Here is a 20558-nt window from a genome sequence, read left to right as displayed (position 1 = left end):
TGCAGATTAGGCTGGCCTTGAACTTACAAATAGCCACCTGCCCCTGCCTCCTAAGTGCTGAGATTAAAGACATGTACCATCCTGACTGGCAAAATATAAATTCCTGTACAGCAACAAAGGGAATGTTCACATGCCCAAAATGGTACTTAGAAGACCAGGATTTAAAGATTATTCTCAGCTACATGAGTTCAAGGCCAGCCAGGACAACGTAAGAATCTCAGAAATACACAAAGCAAAGCAAAAAGACCTGATCTCCTGTCTCCACCTCTCCCTTCTGTGGTGCTGGAGGATGATCAAATTCAGGAACTCACACATCCGGCATGCGCGGCAAGCGCTCTACCACACCCTCAACTATGACTATCTCCCCCCAAGCCCTCATGCCTTTAGAGATCCAAGATGCAATGTGTTTTTAATAAAGAAACTCCTTTAATCATGATGGAGAGCTTCCCGGGGGTGGGGCACCTTGCTGTCCTTTTCAAGTTGTAAAAAATTACACTTTCCTTTTAACTGGAAATTGCCTTTCAATTTTTTATTTTGTTTTGTTTTTTGTTTTGGTTTGAGACAGGGTTTCTCTGTGTAGCCTTGGCTGTCCTCACTTTGTAGACCAGGCTGGCCTTGACCTCTAAGAGATCTGCCTGCCTCTGCCTCCCTGAGTGCTGGGATTAAAGGCGTGTGCCACCATGCCGGGCTTACTTTTCTTAATCTTTATGAGAATTCAGACACACAAATAACCCAGCATCTCCTTAGCTGGGCAGTACACTGCAGTTAAGACTATAAACTCCATGAGGCAGTGCCAGTGCGGGAACAACAACAGAATGAATGGCCGGACAGTGGGCGAGCGCGTCTTTAATCCAGACTTAGGAGGCAGAGGCTGCTTGAAGCCGGCCTGGTCTACAGCGTGAGCACCAAGACAGCCAAGGCTGCACAGAAAAACCCTGTCTCGAAAAACAAACAACCAGACTGAGCGGCAGAGGCAGTACGCCAACAAGCTAAGGGGCTGCTCTAGGAAGGGTGGCTGCTCAATTATGAGAACCAAGAATCAGAGACGAGGTCTGAGGTGGCGCAGGCTAGCCCCTCAGCATGGTCAGAAGCAACAACCAGCAGCGACAGGCTGAGAAGGAGTCCAGAAAGCTGCTCCTTCAGATGAGAGCAAGGAGACTGGGAGGGGTGGGCGGGGGAGGGGGGGCGCTGCTGCAAGTTTTCCTAGACCCTCAACAGCGCCAAGCACAGTGGCCCTCACCAGAGGCTGAAGCTAGAGATCCGTGAGTTCAGGACCAGCCTGGGCTGCAGACAGAACGACTGTCTCAAAAGCCAAAGAAAGAAACGGGGATATAAAACTTCATTCGGAGTTCAAAAACGAGAGAAAGAGGGTGACATGGTGATGATCACTGGCAAGAAGGGCAGCGCAGCCGGCCCACCCACTGCACTGCCAGCCGTCCTTGGAGCCTGAGGCTGGTGCCGGGGAGCCATGTTAACTCAAGAACTGAGGGCAGCTCCAGCAGGTGCAAGGCTAAAATGAGCAGAGCAGCTGATATCGTCCTAGTATTTTGGTTCTTGTCTAAGATGCTTCTGGAAAGCACATGGGAAGAGGACAGCCGACTCAGAAGATGAGCTGTGGCCAGGGTGGTCACGCAGCCTCCTCAGCAGCTGTCCTGCTGGGTCCAGTTCCAGGCGTTGATGAAGAGCTGCAGCCACGGGGAGGAGGCCAGGGCAGCACAGGGAGCGGGCCGCCACGCCCACTGCCAGAGCCTCACAGCCCGCTCGGGGTGCGGCATGAGCGCCAGGTGGCGGCCATCCTGGGAGCAGATGCCAGCCATGCCCCCTGGAGACCCATTGGGGTTCAAGGGGTACTGCTCTGTGGGGTTCCCATCGTCGTCTGCCCAGTGCAGAGGAACTAAGCCCCTGGCCTTGATCTTGGCTTGGAGTTCAGGAGAAGAAAACGCCATGTAACCTGGGAGCAAAGGAGAGGAAAGTGAAGGCCAAGCCTCTTCAGGCCCAGCCCAGGCCTCAGCCCCAGCCCCAGCCCCGCCCTCCCCAGCCTCACCTTCCCCATGAGCGCTCCACACAGGCAGCACAGAGCCTGCCATCCCTTGAAGCATCAGGGCTGGCCCGGGCCCCACACGCACAGTGGCCCACCGGGACTCATAGCGCCCAGACAGATTGTGGCGGAGGAGGAGGCCCGGCTGGACTGGTCGGGAGGCCTGGCCTGGCGCGTCTTGCTCTGCATCGGGGTCACCTCCCACCCAGCCCAGAAGGGCCAGCAGCTGACAGCCATTGCACACGCCCAGGCTGAAGGTGTCTGGCCGCCTGCGGAAGCGGCCCAGCTCTGCCCTGGCCTGTGGGTTAAAGGTCACTGCAGCTGCCCAACCTAGGAAGAACAGTAGGTCAGAGTGAGATGTAAAGGGCCCTGAGAAAAGCAGAAGCAGGGGATGAAGGAGACAGCAGCCTTCACTCTAGCAGCCAGGCCCCCTCTGCAGAGCCTGGGGCAAACCCGAGGGAAGAAAGCCTGACACAGTCTTTACACGAAGCCAAAACATTTGTTAACAATTTTATGTAGTTGTCCAAGATTCATTAGTAAGATTTCAATTGAGTGTGGGTAGCTCACACCTGCAAATCCCAATACCTGAAAGGCCAGAGTAAGAAGATGGCTTCCAAGGCCATTTTGTGCGTTTGAGCTTTGTGAAATCCTATTTCATTTAAAATAAAAAATAAAGGCTCAGTGGTTAATAGCGCCACCTGCTCTTCCAAACATCCTGAGTTCAATTCCCAGCAACCACATGGTGGATCACAACCATCTGTAGTGTGATCTGCTGCCCTCTTCTGGCCTGCAGGTGTACATGCAAGGAGAGCACTGTATACAGAATGATAAATAAATCTTTAAAAAATAATAATAATAAAATAAAAAATTTTTAAAAATCACACATAAAAAGCCTGAACTTTTGGCCTCACTTGAACTCGAAGGCCTCGTTGTGCTCAGCCACCTCCCCACAGAGCAGGGCAATCTGACCAAGTTGACGCGCAGCCACCTGTTCAGATGGACTAGGCCACCCAGGCTTGCACAGCTCTGCAAAGCCACCTGCCTCATTTCAGATACCTTACTCCTTCTGCTGGCCTCTGGCCCTGAAGTGGAACACTTTGCCTGACTCTGTGGGGGTGACAAGCCAGCCCCAGGCTGGGGAGAAGGAGCCGAAGACATTTTCTCAAGGAGTCTGCACACTGACCTTTGGCAGAGCCCAGGACGTCTGCATAGCTGAAGCCGCCCACAAAGGCCACACCGCGGAACGTGTCCAGCTTGATGGCCCCAGAGCAGAGATCCTGCATGGTCACATCCCACACCTAATAGCACAGGGAGGAAACTGTCAGGCGACACACAGCCAAGATGAGCTCGAGATGTCCAGCTCTGCTAGGCACCGCGCCTACCTCAAACCCAGCCAGGTGAAAGGCGTCAGCCATCTCCCGGTCTCCATTACTGCCCTCTTCTCGCAAGATGGCAACTCGGGGGATGAGGCCACCTGGAAGATGTGTCTCTGAGTAGAAGGGCACCTATCCACCCCAAAACCCCAGGGCAGGTCCGTCCACACTCCCTTACCAGGGTTGCAGGGCACAGAGGCCACGGGGAAGGTAGGTGGCAGGCAGTAGCTGGGTCCTGTCCTCTCCTTCAGGCCCCGATTCTCCTCTGTCACACAGCGTGGCTCAGCCTGCAGGAGGTCCAGCTGGAAACTTGTCTCTTCCCAGAGGGCTCTCAACTGCCCAACAGGCTGCTCTACCACTACAGCCCCATTCACTGACACTCGGACCTGGAGAGGGGACAGTGATGAAGGGCCAGGAGAAAGTGTGGCCCCATGATGGTTCCAGAGTGGCACTTGCTGACAGGTTTGCATACTATCCTCTCCTTGGCTTCCTCACCATGGCCTGCGGCCCAGCAGCACCAGTGTGGCCCAGCTCCAGACAGTGTAGGCCTGCACTCTGGTACCGCTGCAGGACTCCGGCTACATCTGCCTCTTGTACCTCCAACACCAGGCCAGGCTCCTCAGCAAACAGCACAGGCAGCGCTGGAAGGGAAGCGGGGCTGAGTGAGGATGAGCAGGTGCCGTCCCTGGAAGCTGCAGCAGAGGCTGTGAGAGTCTTAGAAGAGCACAGCTCAGAAGTGGAGACAGCAAGGGAGGATTCAGCTCAGACTCAGGAGCAACGGTCAGAGAGATCACGTTCTCTACCCCAGCAGATCTACAAGGAAGGACGGCAGCACAGGCCTTCCGCTAGACCTCAAGCTTCTCACCATGGACTCCGGGGGCAGGCACATCCACCTCCATCCCACAATTCCCAGCGAAGGCCATCTCTAGCAGGCAGGTGACAAGCCCTCCATCGCTGACATCATGCCCTGAGCAAAGACGGCGATCTGGAGGAACAAGGAAAGATACAGTTCAGCCATCAAAGCTCCACAGCATCTGGAGAGCCAGTGAGTGTGAGAAGGCAGGCAGCCCACACTCACTGGTCAGGAGGCAAGCGCCTGCCACATGTCTGCCACCACACAGCAGGGCCCCCTCACCTTTCAGCAGCCCCTGGGTGATTCGAAAGGCACGCACGAGGTTCTCCGGAAGGTCTAGGTCAGGAGGGTGCTCCCCGAGCTGGGAGAAACACTGGGCCAGAGCCGTGCCCCCCAGCCGGTGCTGGCCAGGGCTCAGAGGCACATAGAGCAGCCGACCTGAGGAAACAAGGAAGGGGAGGGCAGCTCCAGAGCACGCCTCAAAGTGTCCCCAGCACTGCCAATCATTGCACAGTAAGACACCGCCAACTGCCAGTCCTAGAAGCAACACAGCTCAGGGCCGAGAGGGGGAGGACCAGGACTCATAACATAGACCCAAGCTAAGGAACAAGCTCAGACACACACAAGCACGAGGGAGACGAAGCCATACCTCTCCCTCCAGGATGCTTGAGGTCTGGGGTCACGGTGGCTGTGATGTCTGGGCAGACAGCATATGCTGAGATGACCAGTGACCCTACAGGCAAGGAGAAGTAAGACTAAGCGAGGCCCCGCCCAGGCCCGCAGCCCCTTCCTCCCTCTCACAAGGGCCTCCTCCTTACCAGGCGCCTGCACGGTCTCAGTGCCAACCCGAGCAGCCATGCTGAGGGAATCCTTGCCACCATCTACTGCCACACCCAGCGCTGCCATCACTGTCACCATAGCCTCACAGGCATCGGCCAGCGCTGCACCCTCACCTGGGAGCTTGGCTGCCCACATCCAGTTCCCGCTGCACTTCACATCCTGGGAACATGGCGTTAGAGAGGAAAGAGATGCTGAGGGCCTGGGAGTTTAAGTGTAGAAAACACGGGAAGGAGGGAGAGTGACTGTCGGATGCCAGGGCCTGGAACCACAGGACAAACGCTACGGAGGACTCACTCGGAGATCAGTGACCAGGGCGAACACCAGGTTGGTGAGGGCTTCAGACACAGCTAGCCTGGCAGCAACCTTGGGGTCCAGCAGGCTCTTGACTGGCTGCTCTCCCAGGGCTGTGGCAGCTCCCACGAGCTCCTGGTGGCTCAGTGCCACAACAGCCACATCAGCCAGAGGAGTCTGCAGGGGCCCGACACACTGTTGCTGGGCCACCAGGCCACCCACAGAGCGATCCACCTATGGAACCAGATGCAACAGGAAAGAGGGCAAGGTTCAAGGAAGGCTGGCTGTGCCCTCAACTGCAGGCAAGACCATACGGGAAGTGTTCTTGGTAGCAGGGACAATAGGAATGGCCTGGTCCCCAGCCCCTTTATTCCCAGAGCCCAGGGAACTGCCGGGGGTGGGGGGTGGGGGTGGGCGCCAGGATGACTGACAGGGAACAACGCAGAAGGCTGAACAGCAAGTGGAGGGCAAGGAGGACCTTGTTGGTGAGGTAGCGCTTGCTGGCCACAGCTGGCAGCCTCAAAACCCGCTCCAGAGCCTGGCGTACACTCAGCTCTGGAGGCAAGGCCAGAGGCTGCAGCACAGGGGGTTTCCTCTGGAGGAAGAACTCCTGAAATGGAAGAGTGGCCAAACATAAGTACCCAGGAAGGGCTGGGCACACAGGTGATAAACACAGACAAGGAAAAACTAACATGACAGAACGGCCACTGGCAACACTCCCCAGCCCTGGCTCACGTACCTTTCGAGGCATCTTTCCCAGAACCCAGTCAAGGTCCAGGTCCACAGGGGTGGGTGGAGGTGTCAGGGGGGCGTCTCCCTGGCCACTCTTCCCTACTGGGCACTCTCGATCATCCACTAGCACAATCTGTGGACCCCAGGCACAGCCCCCAAAGAAAACGAGACCTTCAACACCAGCGGGGGATGTTCCAGCAGGCAGGAAAGTTGTCCCATCCTGTCTGGCTTCCTTGAGGAGTCCTCCCTCTCTCCTGACCCCCACTGTTCCCCACTCCTCTTGTGCCCACTTCCTGTCTGGCTTCCTTGAGGAGTCCCCCTCCTTTCTCCTGACCCCCACTGTTCCCCACTTCCATCTGATCTCATTCTGATCCCCCAAGCCCAAGGACCCAGCTCCAGATCACTGGGACCAACTCACTCTCTTGTCTCCTGTGATCGAGCCCACAAAACAAACTGGGCAGCGTTCACGGGCACTGACACGACTCAGGAAGTCCCGGTCAGAGGGCCTCAGCAGAAGCGCATTCGACTCCTGGTACTCGGCCCCCCAGATTTCCAGTGCATTCAGGGTTGGGTCACCCAGCTACAGATAGACAGGGAAGAAAAAGAAGGATCCGTGGGCACTGCCTTGCTTCACGCTGTTGCTAGGAATGGGCAGCGATGGCCAGGCTTCAGGGACGGCACTACAGACCTGGAAGCGGCTGGTATAAATGACGGCTCCCGCTGGGTCACTCAGCTCCTTCAGGACGTTGCCTGGTGAGAGAAGAACAGGGAGAGGGGGCAGCCTGGTCACAGTCAGCCCAGGAGGCACCTGTGTGTCCCCGGAAGAGCTGTGGCTTTACGTTTACTATCTGGCCTCCACGGCAGCAGCAGGGTCTGCCCCTCCACCCCCGAGCGGGCATGGAGAAGGTGCCGCAGAGCTTGGTGCTTGCCTGCAAATCCTCAATGCTTCTCCCTGAACTAAATATGGCCAAAGACCAAGTAGACCCGGCCGGCGCCTGGAGCGCGCCCCTCACCGTTGCCACCAGCACCCTGGTCATGAAGGCTACAGATGGGGTTCCCTCCTGGGGCTTCCACACAAGCCCGGATCACACGATTCATCTTCTGCTCCATTTCCGGGTCCCCTCGTTGCACAGCTCCGAAGTCCAGGTCATTGGTGTTGTCCCCCTGAACCTGAGGAAGCACAGGAACAGCTCATCTTAGGGACTCTCGGAAGCTCCACCCACACTGCACCCCACAAAGGGCCCAGGGATATCAAAGCCCCCTTAATGATTTCCTCTCCCTCACCTGCACAGAAGAAGCAGCACCGCCCCCGACTCCGATCCTGTACACAGGACCTCCAACCTTCACAACCTCCATGCCTGCAAGGAAGGGATGTGGAGCCAGAGCCCAGGGAAGCTACACAAAAGGCCAATAAAGCAAGGCGCCATGAACACAAAAGAACCTGATGTGAGGGCAACAGGACCACAAGAGTCCACTAGGCAGAGGAGAGAGCAACCACACAGCCTGTGGAAGACAGACTAGACACAGGGCTGGAGAGGTGGCTGAGTGTTTAAGAGCACTGCTCTTCCAGAAGACCTGGATTCAGTGCTCAGCACCTACAGGACAACACACATCTGCTTCCAACTCCAGTTCCAGAGGGTCTGACGTCTCTTCTGGCCTTGGTGGGCACTATATACTCATAGTGAATTTACACACATATGCATAAAGTAAAAATAAGTAACTAGTTTTGTTTTTTTAAATTACCAACACACCTATTCTCTGGTAGGGAAAATATATATCAAGAAACTTAGTCTGCAGTTTTATTCACGGACACATAATCATCCATGTGCAATAGTAAACACTGAATTAGTTGTTTTAGCAAATATAAGTTGTAAATCAAGGCTTTTAGACACAGACTGCAAGACAACACTGTTAGAGGGCAACATTCCCACAACTTAACTGTAGATTCAACACAGCGCATATCAACGTCTTTGCTGCCTTTCTCACAAAATGCTAACCTGACCCTAAAGTTCATAATATAAAGCCTAAACCACACAAAACAACCTCTCTTTTAAATTAAACCCAAACAAAACATAACTGAGGGCCTGATCTGCGCAGGGGATTCTAGGACTTACAGCCAAGACTACACAGTGAGACTCTATCTCAAAAAACCAAAACAAAGTGCTCTCTTTGGTAGCTCATATCCTAACACTGGGAAAATACAAAGAAGATTAGCATGGGCCCTGCACCAGGATGGCATGCAAATTCACAGCGTGTTCCATGTTTCATGTGCAGGTGTGCAAGGAACAGCAATTAATGATAAACAAAGAGGAGTGTATCAGAGGGTCTGGAAGGAGGAAAATACAGAAATGACGTAATTCTATTAAAATCTAAAAAAAAGTAATACAAATAAAAATATTAAAAAAAAAAGATGGGGGCTAGAGAGATGGCTCAGAGGTTAAGAGCACTAGCTGCTCTTCCAGAGGCCTGAGTTCAATTCCCAGCAACCACACGGTGGCTCACAACCATCTATACTGAGATCTGCTGCCTTCTTCTGGTGTACACAAAGACAGAGCACCCACATACATAAAATAAATAAATAAATCTTAAAAAAAAAAAAAAAGATGTGTATGTGTTTGTTCATTGCAACCGTATAAACATATGGGCCTGTCTACACACACAGGAAACACAAGTAGGACCAAAAATAACTGGAGAAACGGAAACAACCTGTGTGTAGAAGCTCCGAGGCAAGAGGAAGTAGTTCTCCTCCCTGCCTCACTGTAGGAGGCGTGCATCTGACAGGGTCCCAGATAGCACAGGCTGGCCTCAAACTCAACACACAGCCAAGATGCCCTTGAACATCTACCCCCAACTCCAGGGTGCTAGGGTTAGTCACGTACCACAGCGCCTGGCTTACGGACGCTCTAGGGATCAAACCCAAGGCTCCTGTGCATGGCAGTCACGCTCCCTAGGGACCAGGCTTCATCTCCAGCCATCCTTCCACGGCCTGAGCTACAGGCCAAAGTCGCCAGTCAGTCAACAGGACCCAGGCCTTTCCTTTTTTAAAGAGTTCTTTATCATATTACACACACACACACACACACACACACACACACACACACACACACACACACGTAGTTGCCTGCAAGTGTGTATGTGCACCATGTGTGCACCTGGTGAGCACAAGTCAGCTCCCCTGGACCTGGAGCTGCAGACGGCTGAGCCGCAGGGGTGCTGGCAATGAGCACAGCTCCTCCACGAGAGCAGCACATGCTCCTAACTCTGAGCCTCTCGCCAACCCCTTGAGTTAATTCTTTTTTTTTCTTTTTCTTTCTTTCTTTTAAATGTTTTTTCAGAGACAGGGTTTCTCTGTGTAGCCCTGGTTGTCCTAGAACTCGCTCTGCAGACCAGGCTGGCCTCAAACTCACAGAGATCCAGCTGCCTCTGCCTCCCGAGTGCTGGAATTAAAGGCGTGCGCCACCACAACCTTCGTTGTCAGTTTTTTCTTCCCATCATGAGTTTCAGGCCTGCTTGGCAAATGTTGACACCCACTGAGCCATCCAGCTGGCCTGGAACTTTGACTTTAACCACAGCCCTGAACATAGTACCCAGCATACAACTGGTGGGCACTCAATAAATGTTTGCTCTATTGCACTGAGCCAGCAGATAAAAGTCCTCAGCACACAGCAGGTACAAAATATAAACCCTGGCTTCAACGCCTTCACACAGAGGGAGGGGTGAGGGGCCCAGGGAAGAGATCAAGGGTGCCCACTTAACAGAAAACTCTCCTGCCTTGACAACCTGTTGTAAGCAGAAGAAGTAGGAGCCAGTTCCACGCTGTGGCCACCCTGTGCTGCAGAGGAGGCTGGCGGGATGCAGAGGAGGGGGGTGGCTCTTACCTGGCTCTGGGGCTTCTTTGCCTACATGCTTGGCTTCCATGGACCCAATGCCCCCACTAAACATGATGGGTTTGATCCACTCACGCCGCTGACCATCTGGAAGCTGGAGACCCAAAGAGCGGGCAAATCCTAGTGAGGAAGTGAGGAGGTTAAGTCCCACCGTATCTGTAGCCCCACAGGCCCTGGGCCTCCCCACACCCACCAGCCCCTCTGGCGAGCCACTCTTATACACCCCACGGCTCACCAGCCAGGACTGGTTCTCCAAACTTGTTGCCATAGTCAGATGCTCCATTACTGGCCTCAATAGCAACTTCCAAAGGCCTGGCAAAGTTCCCAGGGTACTGGAAACTTGGATCCTCCCAGGGCAGACTGTAGCCTGATGTGGAAAAATAAGGTTCAATACTGTAAAAGTGGAGGCGAGAGCTGAAGAGGCAGCTCGGCAATTCAGCACGCACCCTGCATGTGCAGGGCACTGGGCTGATCCCAGCACTCAGAGAAAAGGGGAAGACAGAGGACATCACCACAGAAGCTACCGATCTGCGTGGCGACAGTGTAGAGGTGTAAAGTGGACAGTTAAACACTGGCTTGCTTTCCATCTTCAATACCTCCCCCGCCCCCAGGCTCTCATTATGTACCCTTGCTGGCCTGGAACTGAGATACCTCTGCTTGAGTGCTGGGATTCAAACCTCAGGCCACAGGTAGAGCGTATTTACGGTGCCTCTTATCTTTCAGTAAAGCTGGTTATCCAGCAGAGCCTTACACATGCTAAGTGCAAACTCTACCACTCAGCCACACCCTAGAATTAGACTGCTTAAGTGGCCCCCACAGAGGCGCTTGTGTGTGTACATGCTAGCACAGGTGCCCGTGGACACCACAGGAGGGTTTGAATCCCATGCAGCCAGAGTTACAAGTGATTTTGAACCAGCAGGTGTAGGTCCTCTCCAAGAAAAGTATAAACGGTTAGGCATGAGCTTGTTCAATTCCACATAGTGGAACCACCTTTTAAAAAAATTAAGAAGGGTAATCTCCTGGACTCACTTTTAGACAGGTGTGTTTCATGTCCCCAAGAAAAGTTCTGTCACATACAGCCCCTTAGTTTTTCTAAGAAACTGGATTTGGCAGGCAAGTATTGATCATAAGATAACCTAGTCTCATGGTTTCTTATTAAGCGAATGCTGTTATTTTAGAGAAAAGTGTCTTCAAAGCCAGTCCGATAACTTCCACCTTTCCCAACACACTACTCGTGTTCATGGTCAGCAGGCGATCACTTGGAGGCTCTGCCTCCCAAGAAGACACCAGGTGACCCTCAGACTAAGGGCTGTGAGTGCTGGTGCCCGCCAGGACAAGGAGCTGGAAGGGAAGGTGGGTAGAGAAGGAAAGGCTAGAACCTGGGATGTGCAGGTTTCCAAAGCAATAGCCAGCAGTGCCGGCCACCACGTGGGCCCCACGGCCCGTGCACTGGACGTCTCTGATACGGCCGCCGGTGCCTGTGGTTGCACCGCTGAAAGGGGCCACTCCTGCAAAGAAAAAGCAAAGGGGACACAGGTGACACAGGGAGCCACCCTTAATACCCTCCACAGAAGTAAGGACAATTTAGGCTCAGCCCCAGGGCCTAGGACTTTGGTGTCCCCCTACTCTCTAAATTTACCTAGATGCACTGGGACCCACCTGTGGGGAAGTTATGCGTCTCTGCTGTGAAGACAACATGTCTAAGGCCCTGTTGTTGCCGGAAGCAGCTTGGTCGCGTAGGGTCCTCGGGCTGTAGGAACCGGACATCCTTCCCCTGGATGGCACTACGGACACAGTCAGTCGCTCTATACCCTGTCTTTTTTCCGAGAGCCATGCCAATCCATCCAAGGTCCAAGGCCTCCCTTCTCTCCAGCCCAGGGCGCAGCCAACCTGCTGTTGTCACAGAACTTGAGGACGTTGTTCGGGTTTGAGGATGCCTGAGTGCTCATGATGGACTCGAACAGGGAATGTGCCAGCTTCTGCCCGTCCACGTGGAGCTGGCCCTTGAAGAACCAGTGTCGGCTGTGCTCACTGCAGGAGTGACATGGAGGAGAAGGCACAGAGCACGGTCACTCCTCAGGCTGCATCTTCTCAACAGCAGTCAACAGCGGTCCTGGCTAGCTCATACTTAGGTTAGAGTACATTCCAGAAAATCACCACCTATTCTGCTATTGTGGGTTGTCCAGAACCAAAGTAAGGTAAAAGCAAGATTTAACAGTAAATGCCTACCAGGGCAAAGAGGGCAGAGCCTCAAGAGACACAGAGAAGGCCGGGCGTGGTAGCACACACCTTTAATCCCAGCACTCAGGAGGCAGAGGCAGGTGGATTGCTGTGAGTTCGAGGCTGGCCTGGTCCAACCTCCAGGAGCCAACATGGCCGACAATGGCATTCCCCCTCACCTGTTGGACTGGGCCAAGTCAAAGGCCTCCACTGTACTCGGGTTCCGCTGCAGTTCTTGAAAACGCTTGGTGTAGAAATCCAGGTCCCAGGAGTCAAGAGCCAAACCTAGGAGACAAACCCTAGAAGAACTGACAACTTGCCTCAGGCCACCGCAGTCCTGCTGGACCGTGCCGGGCCCTTCCTTCACCCCCACGGACTCCTGCTCACCTAGCTCCTGGTTGGCCTTCTCCAGGGCAGGCCGGCCCTCGGCTAGTATATCGATGGAGCCACTGAGCGGGGCTGGGATGCTCTGAGCGGAGAAGCTCTGGATGGGGTCAGGGTAGTGCTGCTCCGTCATGCGGTCATGCAAGGCAGCCAGAGAAACGGCGGCCATGTCAGCCGTGGGGGGGTTGGCAAACTAGTGGGAAGACACACAAGAAGGCGACAGGCGGAGCTGAAGAACAAAGAGGGAGGGCTCCTTCACCACACCGCCCCCACACAGCGAGTACCGGCAGCAAGGCCAAGGCCTCTAGATTCAAGCAAACGCCCTCCTCCCACCGAGTGTGCATATTCAGGTCAAGGCTAAAAGAAAAAAAAAAAAAAAGAACAAAATAAAAAAGTCCCCTTCTCAGCCAGGCGTGGTGGAGCACGCTTGTAATCCCAGCACTAGGGAGGCAGAAGCAGGTGGATTTCTGTGAGTTCAAGGCCAGCCTGGTCTACACTGAGTTCCAGGGTATCCAGGGCTACACAGAGAAACCCCATCTGGTGGGAGGGGGTGGTGGTGGGGAAAGGACACACAGCCCTTCTGGGCGAGAACCTGTGCCAGGACACACAGGTCAGTCTGGGAAGTCAGGTTGGCCCATGCACCCTTCAACCAGGTACCTTCAAGCAACAGACACCTCCCACGCACACAGGGCAGGCCTGAGGCCGAGAGCACTCCCCTGCTGCTTCTCCTGTGACTCTGCTAGCGTTTAGGATCTAATCTCTGGTCCACCTGCTCCTTTTGCCTTCTCACCACCACGCCTACACTCACCGAAAGCCGGAAGCGCCGGGTGGTCTCTACCCGATCCACAGCTCTCAGCCCAGCTGCCTGGCACACGGAAGCAATGTTGGTGGAGGCTGGAGTGGAGAAATTCAGCCTGAGGAAAGAGACAGTTATGGTGTCGGGGCCGTGGCAAGCATCGGCTGGGAAGGTGGACCTTGCACACTGCTGTCTCTTTACCACCGGCCTCCTGCCTCAGACTGGATGTCAAGGAAACCTTTGACAACTAATTAGAGGCTCAGGGGCAAGAGGGTGCACTGTTTTTCAAGAGGACCCATGTTTGGTTCGTTGCACCCACGTCAGGAGGCTCACGACTGCCGGGAACTCTAGCTCTAGGGCATCGATGCTCTAGCCTCCACTGGCACCTGCACACACCCATACAGAAACCCAGTATGGGAAACTCAGCAAAATCAAGTTTCAAAAGAAAAACTGCTCAACAGTGTAGTGCCTACTCAGCATGCATTAAGTCCTAAGAAACAGGAGCGGAGAGAAGCTACTGCAGCGCAAGCCCTTACTTCAGTGTGTGAGAGCCAGGTGCGCCTAGGAACGTGCGACCTCGCTGCTCCAGGAAGACACCGACACGTACCTGGGTCCCACCTCCAGCAGCACGTCATTGGAGCCGGGAGCAAGCCAGGACTCCTGAGCAACATCATCCACCAACAAGGGGCAGCCGAACAGCCACATCAGCTTCTTCATGTCCTCAGCCCCTGGCAGGGTCTCAGCTGCAGACAGGACAGGGGCACTTCAAGACACTGCCTCATGTACCAGATCACCTCCTTTAAGAAACCGCCGCTGGCCGGGCGTGGTGGCGCACGCCTTTAATCCCAGCACTCGGGAGGCAGAGGCAGGCGGATCGCTGTGAGTTCCAGGCCAGCCTGGTCTACAGAGTGAGTCCAGGACAGCCAAGGCTACACAGAGAGGCCCTGTCTTGAAAAACAAAAAGAAACCAACACCCAGGGTAGCCCACACCTTTAGTCTCAACACTCAGGAGATAGGGACAAGAGGAGCTCTCAAGTTCTCAGCCAGCTTGGACATTATTTCAAGCCCCAGGACAGCCAGGACTACACAGAAAGATCTGCCTCAAATTAATTAAAACCAAAACAACAACAAGAACCCAACACCAAGGGGATGAGCTGGCTCACCAGTTAAAGAACTGGCTGCTCTTCCAGAGGACCTGGGTTGGGTTCCCGCACCCACATGGTGGCTTACAACTACCTGTAAGCTCAGACCCAGGGATCCACACCCTCTTCTGGCCGCTGCAGCACCAGGCACAGGGCACACAGACATACATGCAGGTAAAACACAAACACACCCAATGTACCTGCAGCCAAGTCTGAAAGCCCTGGTCGGAACCCAGGATGCCACATGATGGAAAAAAGAGTCACCTCACTTCCACACACACAAAACAGGAGGATAGAGAGATGGCTCGGGGATTAATATCACAGTCTGCTCTTACAGAAGAGCCAGGGTCGATTCCCAGACCCTACATCGCCCCCACATCAGAAGGTCATTTGTATCTCCAGCTCCAGGGGATCCAAAGTTTTCTTCTGGACTCTTGTATGTGTACACACACACACACACACACACACTTAAAAATAAAACCAAATGTAATAAAAAATTAAAACAAAAAAGCCCCACATCTGACATTGTTGTGATGACCCATGCTAGTAAGCCCAGCATTCAGCGGTAAAGACACCAGAATCAGGAGCTTACGGGCATCCTTAGTCACAGAGCCTTGGCTAACATCAACAACAACAAAAAACCCCAAAAGGACAAAATTTAAAGCCAGCATCTGGGCCCCACCTGCCCAGTGCACGTTGTAGCACAGCTCAGTCTCCACACTCTGAAGGGTTGGCAGTTTCTCCTGTAGCTTCTGGAGAACACGTCCAGAGGCTGCCCCACTGTGGTCGGAGGGGCGGACGTAAAAGTGAAGGACGGGGGCCATTTCCGCAGGTGACCTTCCAGAGATGAATTAGGTTCCTAAAAAGAAAAAAGAAACTGATTTCAAGTTTCACAGACAGCCAGACACTGGAGACAGAGAAGGGGGACACTATAGGGGGGACTCAGAAAACAGTAAGGGAAAAAGGTCACCCTGGTGATTTTTCATTAATCCTGTAGAATGTAGGCTTTTCAGGCTGGGAAGGGATGACTCTGCAGGACAGCAATGCCTCGGCCCTGGGCGTACCCTCCAGGCATGTGAACACCCATGACAGGGCATCCCTGATGTGGGGGAGGGGCATGCAGGCACTTCCTTGGCAAGGTCTCAAAGAGCCTACTATGAACTAATAAATCAGACAACTTCAGCTCAGTGTGGCTAACACTAAAGAACAGGGACACCAGCCTGATAGTTGAGCAGCTAGGAAAAACTCCCTACGATAAATGTCACCTGTCATGAACTGTCTGCACTCACATGCTGAATCCCTGATTCCCATGTGACAGCATTTGAACAGAAGTCTTTAGCAGTATTGAGGTGACAAGGGTAGGGCCCTGATAAATGGGACTGGTGCCTTCTACAAAGCTAGAGTTGGATCTCGCCTACCATGCACGCACAGACACAAGGTCAGCAGTGTGAAAGCTGGGAAGTGTTTCTACAAGAAACTGACTGTAAGAAGGAACCAAAAATCTTCCATTTTGAATAGGGGTCAAATAAAGTTTAAGTTCCCAAGACCTCCCTGGGTAAGTGACATCCTGCTTGGCAAGTTGAGACACAAACACTAAGCAAGAAGCTTCACCACAACTGAATAACCCAACCAATGGAAGCTGGGTAAGTGCACCACCTAAGTCCCCAACGGGAGCTGGGTGAGTGCACCACCTAAGGAAGTCCCCAACGGGAGCTGGGTGAGTGCACCACCTAAGGAAGTCCCCCAACGGGAGCTGGGTGAGTGCACCACCTAAGGAAGTCCCCCAACGGGAGCTGGGTGAGTGCACCACCTAAGGAAGTCCCCATCCATACATCCTGACTGGTGGGAAAATGCAACCATAACTTGGCACAGATGCATATGGATTTCGGGCTTAAAAATCCTATGACACCAGGGCTACACAGAGAAACCCCGTCTCAAAAAACAAAACAAAACAAACAAAAAAATCCTGTGACAGCCAGGCATGGTGGCCCACGCCTGTAATCCCAGCACTCAGGGAGGCAGAGGCAGGTGCTCCTCTGTGACTCTGAGGTCAGCCTGGCTTACAGAGTAAGTCCGGAACAGCCAAGGCTGCACCACAGGCCAGTGAGATGGCTCAGCAGGTGCAGAAAACTTGCCGCCAAGCCTACTGATGTGAGCTCAGGTCCCAGAACCCACTTAATGGAAGAAGAAAGCTAATTTCCACAGACTGTCCTCTGACCTCAACAGCGCGCTCAGGGAGCTCAGCAGCAGGCTGAGTGCCCAGTGTGCTGACTGACAGGCCTGACCTGAGCATCACAAAATGGGGACAGAACTCTCTAAAACAGAACTGGATTCTTTTGCTACCCTGTCCAAGGCCAGTGCTGCGAGTGACGCTCTGCATCCAAGGCCATTCAGCTGTCCTTGTGCCCTCTCAGCAGCCTGTGACTCAGTCTGGGCTGCTTCTTCAAGCACTCTCCTCTCCTGGCTTCAAGGACGCAGTGCTCTTCTGTGCCTCCGCCACCTTCTGAGTCACCTGGCTGCTGTTCCTTTGCTCAGCTTCTCCGTGTCAGATGCCCAGGGTTCTGTCCCACTTGCCTTCTTTTGTGTTAAGTGGCTTCATCCAGTCTTGTGCTTCAAAGACTACCTACTAAAAATCAGCCAAGTGAAACTGCCACCATTCAAATGTTTCTAATTAAAAATGCCAGTTTGATAGTGTTCAAACTAATATTTGCCAAAATATCCTATAACTTTTCCCAACAGCGACTCTCTAAAACTCCAGATTTTGTACATTTAAACACCATCACGTCTACAATTAAGGGTGTCAAAAATACAACCAGCAAAATGTTTACCTAGCACGCATGTTTAGCAGTTTGACTCCTGGGACCATATAAACTGGGCAAAGTGCACATACCTGTGATTCCAGCACATGGAATGTGGAGGCAGGGAGGTTGAGGCTAGCCTAGGCGCTAAGAAACTTATCTTTTTCTTCCCTTTTTCTCTTTTTTCAAGAGGAATAGTTTACTGAGTTCTTAGGACGGGATCTGGAAGCTAGGCAGTAACTGTAGCACTGCTGGCACTCGCTATCAGTAAGATTTGCAGTTCCTCTGGTATTCCCCAGTGTAGGGAACACTACAACCATCCAAATAGTTGCTCAACGGAGTGCACAGGCATAGGATTCAGTTATAAAGCACTTGCCTAGCATGTGCAAGTCCCCCAAGGTTCAATCCCCAGAACTACAGAAAGTAAAAAACGAAGCCAACCTCAGTTGGTCTTCCCCTCAGCCTCTCTGTATAATCAATCCGCCGACAAATCTACTTTCAGTGCTGGGCTTGGTGGCGCACTCCTTTAATCCCAGCACTTGGGGGGCAGAGGCAGGCGGATCTGTATAAATTTGAGGCCAGCCGGGTCTAGACATAGACAGTGAGTCCCAGGCTCACTGTCTCAAAAAAGAATGAAAAAAAAAAAACTACTTCAAAAAATATCTTAAACTTCTTTTCCTTTTCAGGTCTCCTACCTCACTAGTCCTACTAGTCACTCATTTGGACTGATCAATGTTTTAGTTTCTTTGAGAGAAATTCCGGTTATTATATAGCCCAGGCTGGTCTAGAAGTCACAATCTGCTTGCTACTGCCCTCAAACGCTGGGCTTACAGGCATGCACCACCACACTCAGTTGCACCGGAGCCTTCACCAGTCTGATTCCACTACTGGACAAACACATCCTCTTTGCCACAAGCTAGCATGAAGAGCATGGCTTCTAGGCTGCTGAGCTGGCTTACTGAATAAACACTTGCCAGGCACGGTGATGCAGGCCCTGCATCCCAGCACTCGGGTGGCAGAGGAAGGGGAAATCGCTTGAGTTTCAGGGTTTATATATTTCCAAGCCCACCGGGGCTGTATAATGAGAGGTGTGTGGATCTGAGTTCAAGGCCACGCTGGTGGACAGAATACCAGAACACCCAGGGCTACACAGAGAAATCCTAAAAAAGGCAAAACAAACAAAACGGCCTCGTTTAGCCCAGGGTGACCTCTGACGCACTGTGTAACTGAAGATGACCTCGAATTTCTAAACCTTCCTCTCCCAAACGTCTCTCGGGTGCTATAATTGCAAGTATTCTTCACGACCCCTGGTTTAAACCGAGGTCGTGGGACTCGAACCCAGGGCCCCATGCCAGGTGAGCGTTCTACGAGCTACACCTCCGGTTTGCCAGCGAAACAGAAGCTCTAGGCGTAACGGGACAGGGCTTTTATTCCGGGGCTGCACTCCCAACGGCTGTGGGGCCTGACACAAAGCAGGGAGTCGGTAGATTTTCAGACACGGGGGCGGAATGGGACCGTGACAGCAGGCTGTTTAAATCCGGTCCACGTAGAGGACACGTGCTCCAGCCGTCGGATGCTCTCCCTAAGGCACGCGGGCCCAGCTGGACCCAGCCGGGCCTGAGCGGGAAACCGACGCGGCCCCGGCCCGGCTGAGGGTTTGACCAATGGAACCGCACCAGGGGGCGAACTCTGGGAAGGACGCCCGAGTTCTACTCACCCGAAGCCGTCGGAGCGGCGGCAAGACTCCACGAATCTTGGCGCGCTACTACGTCATCCGCGAGCGCCGCCGCCGGAGCCCTAACTTGAGGGAACCAGGGAGGCCACGCCCCTTTGTGGGCGGTGCCGCCGCGCCCTCTTGTGGGTTGGGTCAAGCCCAGTTCTTTAACTCACATTTGGGCCTTAGGTGGAGCTCCTAGTCTGTCATCTCAGCACTTGGGGAAGCGGAGGCAGAGGCAGGAGGATTTCTTTGAGTTCGAGACTAGCCCGGTTTAAATAGCGAGTTCCAGGACAGCCAAGGATGCATAGTGAGACTCTGAGTCAAAAAAATAAAATTAAAACAAAAACAAAAACAAACCAAAGGCCGGACGTGGTAGCGCATGTCTTTAATCCCAGCACTCCGGAGGCAGAGGCAGGCGGATCCCTGTGAGTTCGAGGCCAGCCTGGTCTACAAAGCGAGTCCAGGACAGCCAGGGCTACACAGAGAAACCCTGTCTCGAAAATCCAAAAACAACAACAACAAACAAACAAACAAAAAACCCAAATCAAACCAAAAATCCAAAAAGAGAAGACACCTTGAACTTGAAATAACAATGGAGAAAAATTACATTCGTTCAATTACTGGAATCTGACTCTTTTGTCCCCTCCAGTCATGACAAACACTTTGAACTCAGGAATCTGAGCAAGAAGATTCTTTTTTGTTGTTGTTGTTATTTTTCTTATTAATTTATTCTTGTTACATCTCAATGGTTACCCCATCCTTTGTATCCTCCCATTCTTCCCTCCCTCCCATTTTCCCCTTATTCCTCTCCCCTATGACTGTTCCTGAGGGGGATTTCCTCCCCCTGTATATGCTCAAGTCTCTTCTTGGTAGCCTGTTATCCTTCCTCTGAGTGCCGCCAGGCCTCCCCCTCCAGGGGGCGTGGTCACACGTGAGGCTCCACAAGAAGAGCCTTAAATGTCTAAAATTCTACTTGTTCTCTCCCTTCTCTCTTTTTGCCTTCAGTTTTTTGTTTTTTCAAGACAGGGTCTCTCTGTGTAGCCTTGGCTGTCCTGGACTCGCTTTGTAGACCAGGCTGGCCTCGAACTCACCATGATCCGCCTGCCTCTGCCTCCCGAGTGCTGGGATTAAAGGCATGCACCACCATTCCTGGCTTTCTTTCTTTCTTTCTTTCTTTCTTTCTTTCTTTCTTTCTTTCTTTCTTTTTTAATGTGTATGAGTGTTTGGCCTGCATGCACGTATGTGTACCACATGTGGCAGGGGCCTTCACAAGCCAAAAGGCGGCTTTGGGTATCATGAACTGGAGTGTCAGACAGTCCTCTGACTTTCTTTTTCCCCTTTCCATATCACTAACATTCTATATATTTTGTCCATTTCCTCTATCAATCTCTCTCTCTCTCTCTCTCTCTCTCTCTCTCTCAGAACAAGGTGGGGTGTTTTGTTTTTGTTTTTTTCAGTGCATACACCCAGAGCCAAAACAGTGCCTG

At 52.9% G+C, this 20558-nt stretch overlaps 1 protein-coding gene across 1 annotated transcript; it reads right to left on the bottom strand.

Annotated features, from left to right (window-relative positions):
* Positions 1 to 404: 404 nt before the first annotated feature.
* PFAS (phosphoribosylformylglycinamidine synthase) lies at positions 405 to 19181 on the bottom strand. Its single transcript, XM_084764114.1, has 28 exons — positions 19072 to 19181; positions 15239 to 15415; positions 14022 to 14157; positions 13427 to 13532; positions 12622 to 12811; positions 12414 to 12519; positions 11905 to 12045; positions 11674 to 11798; positions 11394 to 11522; positions 10250 to 10381; positions 10006 to 10134; positions 7412 to 7485; positions 7141 to 7297; positions 6816 to 6877; positions 6546 to 6707; positions 6135 to 6260; positions 5874 to 6005; positions 5399 to 5629; positions 5083 to 5263; positions 4914 to 4997; positions 4547 to 4702; positions 4277 to 4396; positions 3907 to 4052; positions 3590 to 3797; positions 3421 to 3512; positions 3222 to 3336; positions 2045 to 2368; positions 405 to 1951 (listed from the first exon to the last, which is right to left on the bottom strand). The coding sequence occupies exons 2-28, from the start codon at positions 15378 to 15380 to the stop codon at positions 1641 to 1643; spliced, it is 4017 nt and encodes a 1338-aa protein (XP_084620240.1). The 5' UTR covers positions 15381 to 15415; positions 19072 to 19181; the 3' UTR covers positions 405 to 1640.
* Between the last annotated feature and the right edge of the window lie 1377 nt (positions 19182 to 20558).

This window comes from Acomys minous, assembly GCF_964271855.1.
Source record: "Acomys minous genome assembly, chromosome: 16".
Classification (NCBI taxonomy): Eukaryota; Metazoa; Chordata; class Mammalia; order Rodentia; family Muridae; genus Acomys; species Acomys minous.
The sequence above is the reverse complement of the archived record's forward strand: the minus strand, read 5'-3'. Positions and strand labels throughout refer to the sequence as shown.